Source organism: Mangifera indica, chromosome 7 (assembly GCF_011075055.1).
Source record: "Mangifera indica cultivar Alphonso chromosome 7, CATAS_Mindica_2.1, whole genome shotgun sequence".
Lineage (NCBI taxonomy): Eukaryota > Viridiplantae > Streptophyta > Magnoliopsida > Sapindales > Anacardiaceae > Mangifera > Mangifera indica.
In genome coordinates this window covers 14781850-14793459 of record NC_058143.1, presented here as the reverse complement: position 1 = coordinate 14793459, position 11610 = coordinate 14781850, and the positions used below count along the sequence as shown (strand labels likewise).

The following is an 11610-nucleotide window of genomic DNA, read 5'->3' as shown; positions in this document are numbered from 1 at the left end:
AATTATTTACAATACTTATACATATATATTATGTTTTTTTTGCTTTCTTTATATATCATAATTATTTTGGTAAGAAATTAATTACGATCCTCTTTCTAGATGATGATCTCTCATCTTCATCTTCTCGATTTAAATGATCGGTCGGGGGAAGAGATAGGAAGAGAGAGATAGTTAGAGAGAAAGAAAAACTATCGAAAAAAAAAAGGTTGGAGATGAAGACGAATATTAAAAACTAAATTTTAAATAAAAAAATATTATTTTTTAAAATTTGGTTTAATGGAAAACTGGTAATTTTTAAAGTTTAAAGAAAAATAGGTAAAATTATAAAATTAATAAATTTGATTAACTTTAATAATTTATAAATGAGTATTTAAGTTTTTTAAAAATATAAATAAAAACTAAAAATAAAAATTTTTAGGTGGGAGTTAGTCCTTGGACTTTTTTATGTGAAAAAGCAAGATTTTGTCTTACTTTTCCGTGATGAAGGGCACAGATGTAATTTGGTTATTTTTCGGGGGCAACTGGATATTAGCAATATAAAAAATAAACCAACATAAGGAGATTTTAACATATAAAAAAGTAAGTAAAATAAAAATGATATTAACATCAGCAATTTTCTCATTTATATTTTATGAAAAAAGTCATGATGGCAGACAAGTAAATTCAGTTGATGAGAGTGGCAAAAACTATACTCTGGCTCTAAAACGGCGAGAGCGAGAGAGACAGAGAGAGACAGAGAGAGAGAATACAGAGAGGGTGGAAAAAAAAAAAGGCTAAAGTGAAGAGACGCAACATGAAAAATGTACAGACACAGACAGAGATAGAGATAGACAGAGATCTGAGTTGAAGAATCGAGTCCGAGACTGAGTCAGAAGTAATGGCGGAGTAAGTGTACACAGCATACTCACCGTTAGATCTCGTCTTCCATTTCATTATCTAACGTCTGATTGTTTTCCCTCTCTCTTTCTCTACCTGAAAATTTTTTAATCTAAATCAATCCTAACCTTCACTGACTACTAAGTCGCTCGATCTCTTTCAAATTCGCCTCCTCTCTCAGGTATTTTCTTGTGCTCTGCAATTTCTGTTAGTCTCCTGCGAAAATTGAGGCCATGAAATGGAACAAAGAATAAGAAAAATGTTCCTTTGATTTGTTTTTTTGGAGGTGCTTTTTGTTAGATTTGGGCTTATTTGTAGTTTCTCTTTTAATTTGAGTTTCGATTTTTGCAGAATTGAGCTCTATAGACGCTGAAGTGCATTCTGTGGAGCTCAAAGTCAGGAAATTGAAGTATGATAAGATTGTTTGAGAGCTGAGAAAACGAAAGAAAGTTGAAGAATATGAAGAAGATAAGACATTTTTTTAGTCTTTTCATTGAAGTTGTGTGAATCTTAATCTTTTCTTATGTTATTGATTTATTTCCAAGGGCTCTTTAAGTTCTTGCAGTTCGAATTTTTATAACCCTAATCTTGATATTTAGGATAGGGCTTGTTACCTTTTATGGTTTGCTTTACCGAATGGGAGGAATTATTGTTTAAAAGTGGAGTTAGAAAGTGAATTGGGGGAAAATACAATGGAAGATTTTTCCAAATATGTCCATAGTCCTGCTCATTTGGCAGTTGCTCGGCGTGACTATGCTTCCCTGCGGCGCATTATTGCTAACCTTCCACGGCTTGCCAAGGCTGGGGAGGTTAATACTGAAGAGGAGTCTCTAGCTGCTGAGCTCCAAGCTGATGCTGTCTCGGCTGTTATTGATCGCCGGGATGTTCCGGGACGTGAAACACCTTTGCACCTTGCAGTCAGGCTCCGGGATCCAAACTCTGCAGAGATTTTGATGGCGGCCGGGGCAGATTGGAGCCTTCAGAATGAGAATGGTTGGAGTGCTTTGCAAGAAGCTGTTTGCACAAGAGAGGAGTCAATAGCTATGATTATTGCTAGGCATTATCAGCCTCTTGCCTGGGCAAAATGGTGTCGAAGACTTCCACGTATTGTTGCCTCAGCAAATCGTATCCGTGATTTTTACATGGAGATAACCTTCCATTTTGAGAGCTCAGTCATTCCGTTTATTGGTCGCATTGCCCCATCTGATACTTACCGCATTTGGAAGCGTGGATCCAATCTCCGTGCAGATATGACTCTTGCTGGATTTGATGGATTTCGCATTCAACGGTCGGACCAGACATTTCTTTTTTTGGGGGAGGGCTGTACTTCAGAGGATAGTAATGTAACTTTGCCACCTGGTTCTTTGATTGTTCTTTCCCATAAGGAGAAAGAAGTCACAAATGCTTTGGAAGGGGCAGGCGCACAGCCAACGGAATCAGAAGTTGCCCATGAAGTGGCCTTGATGTCTCAAACTAACATGTATCGTCCTGGCATAGATGTCACTCAGGCTGAGCTTGCTCCCCACCTGAATTGGAGGCGACAAGAGAGGACTGAAATGGTTGGAAATTGGAAGGCCAAAGTTTATGATATGCTCCATGTGATGGTTAGTGTGAAGTCAAGACGGGTTCCGGGTGCCATGACTGACGAAGAGCTCTTTGCTGTGGAAGATGAAGAAAGGTTGGCAAATGGTGGTGATAATGATGAGTATGATGATGTATTGACAGCTGAGGAAAGGATGCAATTGGATTCTGCACTTCACATGGGGAACTCTGATAGTGTTTGTGAGGATGATGAACATGGGGCCCCTGGCTCTCAAGAAAATGGTTCAGGAGGTTCCTATGAAAATGGTGAATCTGATAGTGCTGCTAAAGAAAAGAAGAGTTGGTTTGGCTGGAACAAGAAGGCCACCAAAAATAACAGTGATGATCCGGAGGATTCGAAACTCTTGAAGAAATTCTCAAAGTTGGCTCCTGAAGGTAGCAACAAGAAGCCAGTTGCTAATCAAAGACCTTCATCTGAACATCAGAGGGAGGATGTGAGTGATATAAAGAAGGGAAAGGACAAAAGCAATAAGAAGAAAAAGAAGAAGGGACCCAGTGGTGAATCTAAGAATGAGAGCGAATATAAAAAGGGTTTGAGGCCTGTCCTCTGGTTGACACCAGATTTCCCTTTAAAAACAGATGAGCTCCTGCCTTTACTTGACATATTAGCCAACAAAGTCAAGGCTGTAAGGAGACTTAGGGAGCTTTTGACCACCAAGCTACCTCATGGAACATTTCCTGTCAAGGTAATTTGGGATATTTAAATCTTGTATGTTTACCTGGCTTACATATGGTTGGTTTTGCGATTCTTCTCTTATATTTTGTTTTTCTTTGTTGCTGCTGTTATGATGGGTAACTTGATTAGTTTGTTCCATAAACAGGTTATACTTTGTTAGAAATGCAATTATAAACTGTTATTACTTATCCAGGAATGGCAGTTGGGGGAATGGGTGCTTGAACTTATCTTTCTTTGATCTGGCTTGTGCATTAGCTGTTGGGGTGTGACACCAGTTATTTTATCCTAGGGCTGAGACGCTGAGTCATCGCTGTTGACTAATAATATGGTCTTTGCATTTGGTTTGGGCAAAGCTGGGAGCTACTTCCACTCATGAATGGGCTGCAAGTTATAGGTCATGTCCTTTATTAGCTCTTTGCTGCTGATCTATACCTTTTGTTCTCATGAGTCCAGTTACCCAAATGTTAAGCTTTTACCCATAAAGTTGAGTTTTGAGCTCATTTTTGGACCTGTACCGGCACATCTTGACTCGTGCTCATGTTACCAGTGACCTGAATAGCTCATGCATTCTGGCCTACGATCAGATACTTGCTAATTTGGTCGAGTAATGATATAACTGAAGTGAGAGACAAACTTAATGAATGTTATGACTTGTTAAAAGGAATTCTCTGAATTTGAAATATCATGCGTAAGAACTGTTTTTGCTCAATGAAACTTGGACCAGCCAGAGCTATCTTGTTGGTAGTTGGTGCTGTTTTTCTTTTTGGCTTTTAGACCAAGTTATGCCTTTGTTCAGATTATTGACCTGGTTTGGGGTTGGCTGCTTTTGGCTTGGCCTGATGTGCATTAACAAATGATTTTTATGAACATGAATATCTACTCCATGTCAAGTAATGTTTGCTATTTTTTTGGGAAGTCCATGATATTTGCTGCTACTTGTTAAAAACTGTTTAGATAAGAGTGAAAAATTCTGGTTCACCTCTTTGGATGGTTCTATAGTTTATCTTGTGGGAAATGAAATAATTGCTTGTAATCAGGGTTCACTCCTATGGTTATTTATAACTGCTGTTTGTATAGAAGATCAGTATTGTTTTATGTATGATCTTGGAAGTATAAACTATTTTGCCCATCTGATGGGTGGTAATCTGTGTTTAAATTGCTGGACCTTATGAACTTGAGTTGCTCTGTTAATATGAACTTATATAAAACTGGTGTTATTAAATTATTGCTAGTATGTAAAATTCAGTTTACTTGAATTATAACAATTTTACAACCATTGTTCCAATAGAATACTTTGCATATAATCTTTTGTGCTTGAGACTATTATGATAATATTTGATTTTCTCTACTGCAGGTTGCTATCCCTATTGTTCCAACTATTCGGGTTCTTGTTACTTTTACAAAATTTGAGGAGCTGCAGCTGCCAGAGGAGTTTTCAACCCCTCTCTCCAGCCCAACACATTTCCAGGATTCCAAGTCAAAAGAACCGGAAGGATCCTCTTCTTGGATTTCATGGATGAAAGGGAGTCGTGGTGGCCAATCAAGTGATAGCGATAGTCACAGGTATAAGGATGACATTGATCCTTTCCTTATACCATCTGACTATACCTGGGTGGATGCCAATGAGAAGAAGCGCCGCATGAAAGCCAAGAAAGCTAAGAACAAGAAACACAAGAAACAGACAGTGGCAGCCAAAAGTGGTGACGCGGTACATCAGACAAGTGAAGAAGTGGAAGAATAATCACATAGGAAAACTCTTTGTACTTTTCGGCGGTGGTGATGATGGGGGACATCAGTTAGATGAAGATTTGAAAGTTAGTTGCACAGGAAACCTCTCTATCCCGTTGAGTTTCAAGGTACTTTGTGGTGAAAGGGGGAGGTAAGGCTGCTCCCCGTGCCCATCTGACATCTATTCTTACTTTTAGGACTGTCTGGTAGTGGATTTACAGATAATGTTTACATGATCACTTGTTGTATTGTCATGTGATGTGAAATTGGAGAGGATCAGAGTCTCCTCGGTTTGTTAATTGTTTGTTTTCCATATTAGTCTTTCTTAGACGCAAAATTGTTGTATCTATTTGATAATTATCAAATTTATCCTTTTTCATTATTGTAGCTAATAATGCTCTCTTCTTTTTAGTTTCATTCTTTGAATACCTCCCTTTTTCTCGCGAACTTCAGTAATTGAAACAGGAACAAGACAGGGAACAGACACCATAATCATTACCAAATTACTTCCAGCATTAAATGCATTGAAGAAACAAATTAAGTTCTAAATTTCTGCCCCAGAAAGAACACTTCTTACCAATTTGAGAGTCAATTATATTTCAATGACAAAGTCTTTCGGGATATGAATTGATACTCAAAATTGTTGTCTCAGGAGTACTGTTCGTCCGCCTTCGTTTTGCTTGTTCTTGAGCGTTCATTTGATATAGAAATGAGACAGTTTTGAGCTGAAATTGCAGATAATAACCCCCAAACATTTCTGTAAGTCTTGGGTTTTTTCCCTTTGCTAGAGAGAGTAAAATTCTCCTCAAATAAAACAGGAAAGGATCTTTAGTAACCCATTTAAGATTGGTTTCTCTGCAAGCTTAGATGGTCAGAGGATTTTGCATCATTTTTGAACATGACACACCAGTGGGCAATTATCCAGGAGATAAATAATTGGACATAGTGATTTCAGTTAAATTTATTTTTATTTTTCATACATTAGATTATATTTACAATACAAACATTTGAGAATAAATGAATACCACCCACATACAGATAAATTTGCCAGAACTCTTAACTTCCTCTCTCAGTACTGTACTGTTATCATAAAAATTGGACCAAGGATTTCTAGACACTTCGCCTCCAATAGGAGGAAGGTATCAGGGTTCTTTCCTTGTGCAGTCTTGAAGAGGTTTGCTTGTATTTCAAATTCTTTCCTTGTGCAGTCTTGAAGAGGTCTGCTTGTATTTCAAAAGATTTGTTGACCATTGTTCTAATGTACATAGCTGTACAACTTCATGCTCCACTCATTTCTACCAAAACCGATCCTTATTGACACTCAGGTATCCTGCCATTACTTTTCCACCAGTATTCCGCATGCCATCAATAAGAAAGCACCAAGTGGAACCCAAAGCTCCAATAAAGAAGTCAGCTTCGGTCGCCATTAAGAAATTCACAAGGGGATAGTTTGTGCTGGTTTTTCTACCAAGACTTGCTTCATATTTTGCCATTGTTATGTTTCCCACTTGCCGTGTCACGTTTGTGTAGTAGAAGTTCCAATGGGGATATTGTTTTGTTTTATCAACAATTTTCTGAAAGTAATATGATCATTGATACTTAAGATCATGTATCAGAAACCACAATACTATATTAAACTCAATGAGGGAGAGAGAGAAAGAGGGCGCCTCTAACCTGCATTTCAGTGGACAGCCAAATGCTGTTGAGATGCGGAAAGTGCTTTCTAACACGACCAGCAAGATGCACATACTCTTCAAATTCGACCACTTTCATTTCACATGCCTTGTCACCCATTCTTACATGCATACTTAGCAATGGCCTCGGGATCCATGGTCTGTGACTTGACCATACAAACTCTTCAATATCCGTTCTTGAATTGCTTGTAACTTCCTGAAAACAATATGGTTTATTGAAAATTGTTATTTTCAACAAGTTTTCATGTTTAGCATACAAGAGAGGAAGCTTCAACACAATTTGTCGTGTTGAGATCTGGGTAAAATAGGTTACTGGTTTCCCATTAGAAAAATTATATTATGAAAGTTTATATCTATATTTTCTCAAATCTGCTAAAATATATTTTAAGCACATGTGCAGAAATATTTTTCAAGTGCATGAGACTCAATTGTATTTCAGTCTTTACAAGATAGGCAAATAAAATGGCACAGAGTTTAAGGACTTACAACTTTTGGCCATTCTTTGGGAAGACTTGCAAGAACCACTTTTGCAGCTTCCTTCCCAAATGCAGCATGGCGGGCATCATTCATCAAAACACACATGTAATCACTCTGAAATCTCATTAAGTAACGCACTGCCTGACAGTAGAAATTTCCCTCAGAGTCTTTGATTCTCAAAATCGGAAGGTAGTGGGATCAAAATACATGAACATTTCATGCGCAAGATTGGGCAACACTAGATTGGATTGATTCTTTTGGATCGGAATTGATACACTAATTGTTCTATATTTTGTACTGCTCTATGATCGGTGTAACGCCATACTATATTTGAGAATATATATACTAAATTAGGGTCCCTCTCAGTATGAAATAAACCACATCATGTTAAAGCTAATATAATATAACACAAAATACTTCAAGGGTAAGCCTAAAGTAACTTCAAAATTTGACTTAAATTATTGACACAAATTTAGGATCATTGATCTCAATTCAACACATTTCCAACAATTAGATTTTTGGATAAATGACCCAAATTTGAGTTAACTATTTAAGTCAAAACTTTTAAATTACTATAGCCACATCCACATCTAAATATTCAATCATGGGCTAAGTCTATGTGCTTAAATTATTGACATAATTTTGCAACACTAATTCATAACTATCCCATCTACTGCAATTGAACAGTTTATATTTGATGTGCCGAGATAAAAAGACATAAATGCCTTTAACTTCTTTTTCACCACCAATGAATTAAAATGGATGGTTTAAAAATTGTAGCTAACATTATAAGTTCCAACAGTCTAACTCTATAGTTAATTATTTGATACTATCATAAAATTTTAAATAACTAATCTCATCTTGAGATGGATTCTAAGGTGCACCTGTGCCCTCCACCATCTTCGATCCATTTTGCGATGATAGGCAATTAGACTGCCATTTATTTCTGTTGTTGGTTGCAAATAACTCCAAGGATCACCCCATTCCCTGTATCAGGTATTGATATAGATGAATCAAGACACAATGGGATCAAAAGGCAAATTTCTCACAATTTTTTAAGAAAAAATAATAGGTCAGACATGTAATCACTTGCCTAGGAGTCCTTCCAGCCCATATTTCCTTTGAAGTATAATTGTCTTTTGTTGTTATGATTCCTTTTTCCCATGCCTCTTTACCGCCCATAAGCTCAAATGCACGGTCTCGACATTCTTGGGAGGCCTCAGGAAAGAAGTAACAAGACCAACTTGATCTAGATGAACCTGTTAAAAAAAAAAAAACGAAATAAATGAAGTGCTTGCAAAAATGATAGTTAAAAAGTCTTATTATCAACCCAAGCTTTGAACACATTGGTGTCCAAGGAAACAATGTGTATTTCAAGTGAACAAGGGCTTACACAGATCTATATACACCACTAAAAGTTGTCAAATTTAAGGAGATAGCTATTAGATAAACTGATTGTCACCTTTTACCTTTACAACCATCATGATCAGCTCGATTAAAATAATTTGTGACAAGGATCCTTTTTTCATTGATTGCAATAGCAAGAAGGCCACACATTCCAGCAATCTGCGCCCCAATACCAAAGCCAGGCAATCTTTCCCAATCAGCTACAAGAAATCTTACATTAGGATCACTGCAGTTTGATGGATGCTGATGGACCCATAGATCACGTTGCACTTTCCTTGTGAGGGGATAATTCTCCTCATCTGACCCTGAAATCTGCAAGAAGCTCAAATATTAGGAATGCTTGTTAAATAGATGCTGCTGAAAACTACAAGTTTTGCAATGCATTGCTTTGTAATTCAATTGTGTAAATTGGATACATACCCAAGGAGGATAAATGCCTTCCAAAATGGCTTGATGCCGAAAATGTTTAATCTGTTCATCGACAGAAGACACTGGATACATGTCCAGTAGTCCCTTCCAACTTGTCCAAGGAGGGAAGTCCCCATTCTCGGATCGGGTATCAAGATGTGTATTTACTCTTGTACTCAACTTGCAGTCCTCAAAATGAGGGGCATTGGGCACACTGAATCTTTTGAGTCTGAACCTTTCCAAAAACTCTCTTTCTTCAATTACTGAATTTGTTACTAAAGCACCCCAAGCTGAATACAATAAGGACACTTTCTGATCTTCAGCTTCTCTTTCACTTCTATGTGAATCAACCCATCTCTCTGTTTCTTTCAACATAAATTTGCAGTCTGTACTCGTAACTGCATCTACAATTCAGTTCATAAAATTGTTTAACCATCAAAGTAAAGCATATAAATTATCAGTAAGCAATAAAGTTTTCCAATGTAAACCAATGATTGATCCATAAAGTGGGGATGCCTTGAAATTTTTTTTTTTTTTTGGGGTAAGTAGGGATGCCTTGAAAATTAATATGAAGTAAGATACTTTCAATAGTGTAAAAAATTGTCTCCAATTGTGTCTATCTTCATAATGATTAAATGTTTTCCATTCACTAGTCTAAAAGTAGAATCATTGGCTTCAATGCCAAGCAAATCTAGTGAAGCTTGTGGATTAGACTAATTAAGATAAAGGATGATATAGCAAATCAACTCAAACGCAACTAGAGAAGTAAAACACAACTATCATCAACAAGTTACTCGACTTTAATTTGCTTTTAAAACACTCTTTGATCATTCACATACTTTTTAAAGTTATATTTTATAATTCTCTCATCGATGAGCTGCCCTTTTAATTTGAATTCATACTAAAATTATTCATGAAATACAAAATTTATATGCAACTTTACAGATTTCTTAAAATTTGAGATGAAGTTTCATCTTCTTTCCTCTCAATTCAAGTAATTAAGATGATGACTTTTTTCTCACGAAAAGGTTGAAAAAAATGGATTGAGAAAATCCACTAAAATTGCACATTGCATAATCACAATACAGAAATAAGAAAAAAGAATCAGCAGAAAAAAAAAGAAGGATAGACAAATCACCCGATGAAGAACAAAGAAAGAAATAATTTCACTTACTGATGACTTCAGAACTTGAATTCCCAGGTGTAGTTCCCATTGAGATGGAAGAAAATGAAATTCCACCAAACTCAAAACTACCAAATGAAGTGAGAGTAGCAAGAAACAATGAGGTGAGGCAGACTCCACAGAGAAAACCCATAACACAAATTTGACAAGGAAATGAACTCCCCATTTGCAGAGCTCTCTGTGACACTGCTCTCTCAAGAGATTTCTGGTTCAGTGCCTCCATCTTTTCCCTTTCTTCACAAAAATTTGTCAAGTAATTCAAATAGTAAAGAACCTCAAAAAGCTTCTCCACGCCTTCTCGAAAACCTTTTGGCTTGCCAACTACCTCATAACGTCAGTTCAGTCACATGAAACGACGTCCAATGTTTTCTATTTATGCCTTTAGGACTATTTGCCTTAAACAAATACTTGAATATGGAATTAGCTCTAATTATAAATATTTTACTCTCTCAATTTCTCAGCCATATATATCACATTCAAAAACTTTAGAATTTAGCTGGTCCACTTCTATCTGCCTTCCAGCTGCAAATTATAAATGAAAGACGAATCAAAATTCAGTACACTTTACCAACAAATTAACTTTGCAATTAGAGATATAATAAACAAACAGAGTCTTAGAATTCATTTAAGTTGTTAAAAGATTTCTGGAACACATAAAGTTACAAAATTTATACTCACAGGAACCAAGTTGAGAGATAAAAGCAATCTTAGAAAAACAAAAGAAAATGAACATAGGTAGTAAAGGGTCCCTTCGACAAACTTAAGCCAAAGCAGGAAGATGAGGAAGCGAAAAAAAACAGAATTTGACTATTAAATCATCAAATATCAAAATAACTTGAACTAGTGTGTAGAAGAAGCTAAAAAAAGACTGAGCTCACAACTGTAACTAGATTATAATCGCAGTAAATATAATTTAAAATCCCATTAAAAGAAACATGTACAAAGACAGAAGCCCTCAAAGCTTTAAAATACAGTTGATAACCAAAACCAAGATATAAAAAGATGTCGCAGAAGGGCAGTAGCTGCGAACCTACAAACTGTAAGCTCTGTAACTCTGTGGTCCTTTTTTAGATAATACATGACACAAAACACATTACACATACATAGTCAGAAATCTGAAGACGTTTGAAAGCCAACCACACGCATGTTTTTTTTTTTTTGGGTTCAGAGTCTCAAGAAACAAACAGAAATTTACATCACTCGGTTTCATTTGCAGCAAGATTTTGTGTCACTCATTGCAGTTCTAAAGAGTGAAGCCAACCCATTTCAGAAGATATTCCTCCTCCAGCTCAAGTGGGGTGCCACCAATTCACGTGAGCCCCAGTTTTTCCCGTCATCTTCTCTTTTATCTGTCCAAGTCTCAATTCTCAAGTCATAATCATTCCCTGCTGCCATTTCCAGAAAATTAAAGAAATCATGTTAGGTGGAGAAACAAAAAGATATTATTAGAGTGAGTAAGTGAGTTAAAGATTTTATTTTATTTCTTGAATTAGTTATGATTATGGTTTGATCCTCCTCCATATTTGTGGCTTACACGTGCATATTTCTCATAGCTCTGT

At 36.5% G+C, this 11610-nt stretch overlaps 2 protein-coding genes across 8 annotated transcripts; one reads left to right on the top strand and one right to left on the bottom strand.

The window, feature by feature from the left end:
- The first annotated feature begins 718 nt into the window (after positions 1 to 718).
- On the top strand, positions 719 to 5274 carry LOC123221020. 3 transcript variants are annotated; one of them, XR_006503196.1, is made up of 4 exons: positions 719 to 1057; positions 1228 to 3164; positions 3348 to 3548; positions 4509 to 4645. XR_006503196.1 is itself a non-coding variant. In XM_044643685.1 (3 exons), the coding sequence occupies exons 2-3, from the start codon at positions 1569 to 1571 to the stop codon at positions 4893 to 4895; spliced, it is 1983 nt and encodes a 660-aa protein (XP_044499620.1). In that variant the 5' UTR covers positions 723 to 1057; positions 1228 to 1568; the 3' UTR covers positions 4896 to 5274. The 3 variants fall into 3 exon arrangements, 2 of the variants coding, with proteins under 2 accessions (XP_044499620.1, XP_044499621.1); XM_044643685.1 differs by lacking the exon at positions 3348 to 3548 and having other exon boundaries at positions 723 to 1057; positions 4509 to 5274; XM_044643686.1 differs by lacking the exon at positions 3348 to 3548 and having other exon boundaries at positions 725 to 885; positions 4509 to 5274.
- A 537-nt stretch (positions 5275 to 5811) lies between these two features.
- LOC123220475 lies at positions 5812 to 11570 on the bottom strand. 5 transcript variants are annotated; one of them, XM_044642709.1, is made up of 9 exons: positions 11313 to 11570; positions 10043 to 10573; positions 8881 to 9272; positions 8523 to 8772; positions 8147 to 8312; positions 7938 to 8040; positions 7063 to 7194; positions 6557 to 6772; positions 5812 to 6456 (listed from the first exon to the last, which is right to left on the bottom strand). In XM_044642709.1, the coding sequence occupies exons 2-9, from the start codon at positions 10272 to 10274 to the stop codon at positions 6178 to 6180; spliced, it is 1770 nt and encodes a 589-aa protein (XP_044498644.1). In that variant the 5' UTR covers positions 10275 to 10573; positions 11313 to 11570; the 3' UTR covers positions 5812 to 6177. The 5 variants fall into 5 exon arrangements, with proteins under 5 accessions (XP_044498644.1, XP_044498643.1, XP_044498641.1 ...); XM_044642708.1 differs by having other exon boundaries at positions 11247 to 11375; XM_044642706.1 differs by lacking the exon at positions 11313 to 11570 and adding an exon at positions 10730 to 11279.
- Between the last annotated feature and the right edge of the window lie 40 nt (positions 11571 to 11610).

Bases quoted from the DNA above. Each gene is read 5' to 3' on its own strand.
- LOC123220475 (XM_044642709.1), bottom strand. From the start codon at position 10,274: ATGGAGGCACTGAACCAGAAATCTCTTGAGAGAGCAGTGTCACAGAGA. The intron at 7,195-7,937 runs GTGCACCTTAGA...TTCTACTGTCAG, and splicing joins GAAGATGGTGGAGGGCACAG to GCAGTGCGTTACTTAATGAG. The intron at 6,773-7,062 runs GTAAGTCCTTAA...TATTGTTTTCAG, and splicing joins CCAAAGAATGGCCAAAAGTT to GAAGTTACAAGCAATTCAAG.
- LOC123221020 (XM_044643685.1), top strand. From the start codon at position 1,569: ATGGAAGATTTTTCCAAATATGTCCATAGTCCTGCTCATTTGGCAGTT. The intron at 3,165-4,508 runs GTAATTTGGGAT...TCTCTACTGCAG, and splicing joins ATGGAACATTTCCTGTCAAG to GTTGCTATCCCTATTGTTCC.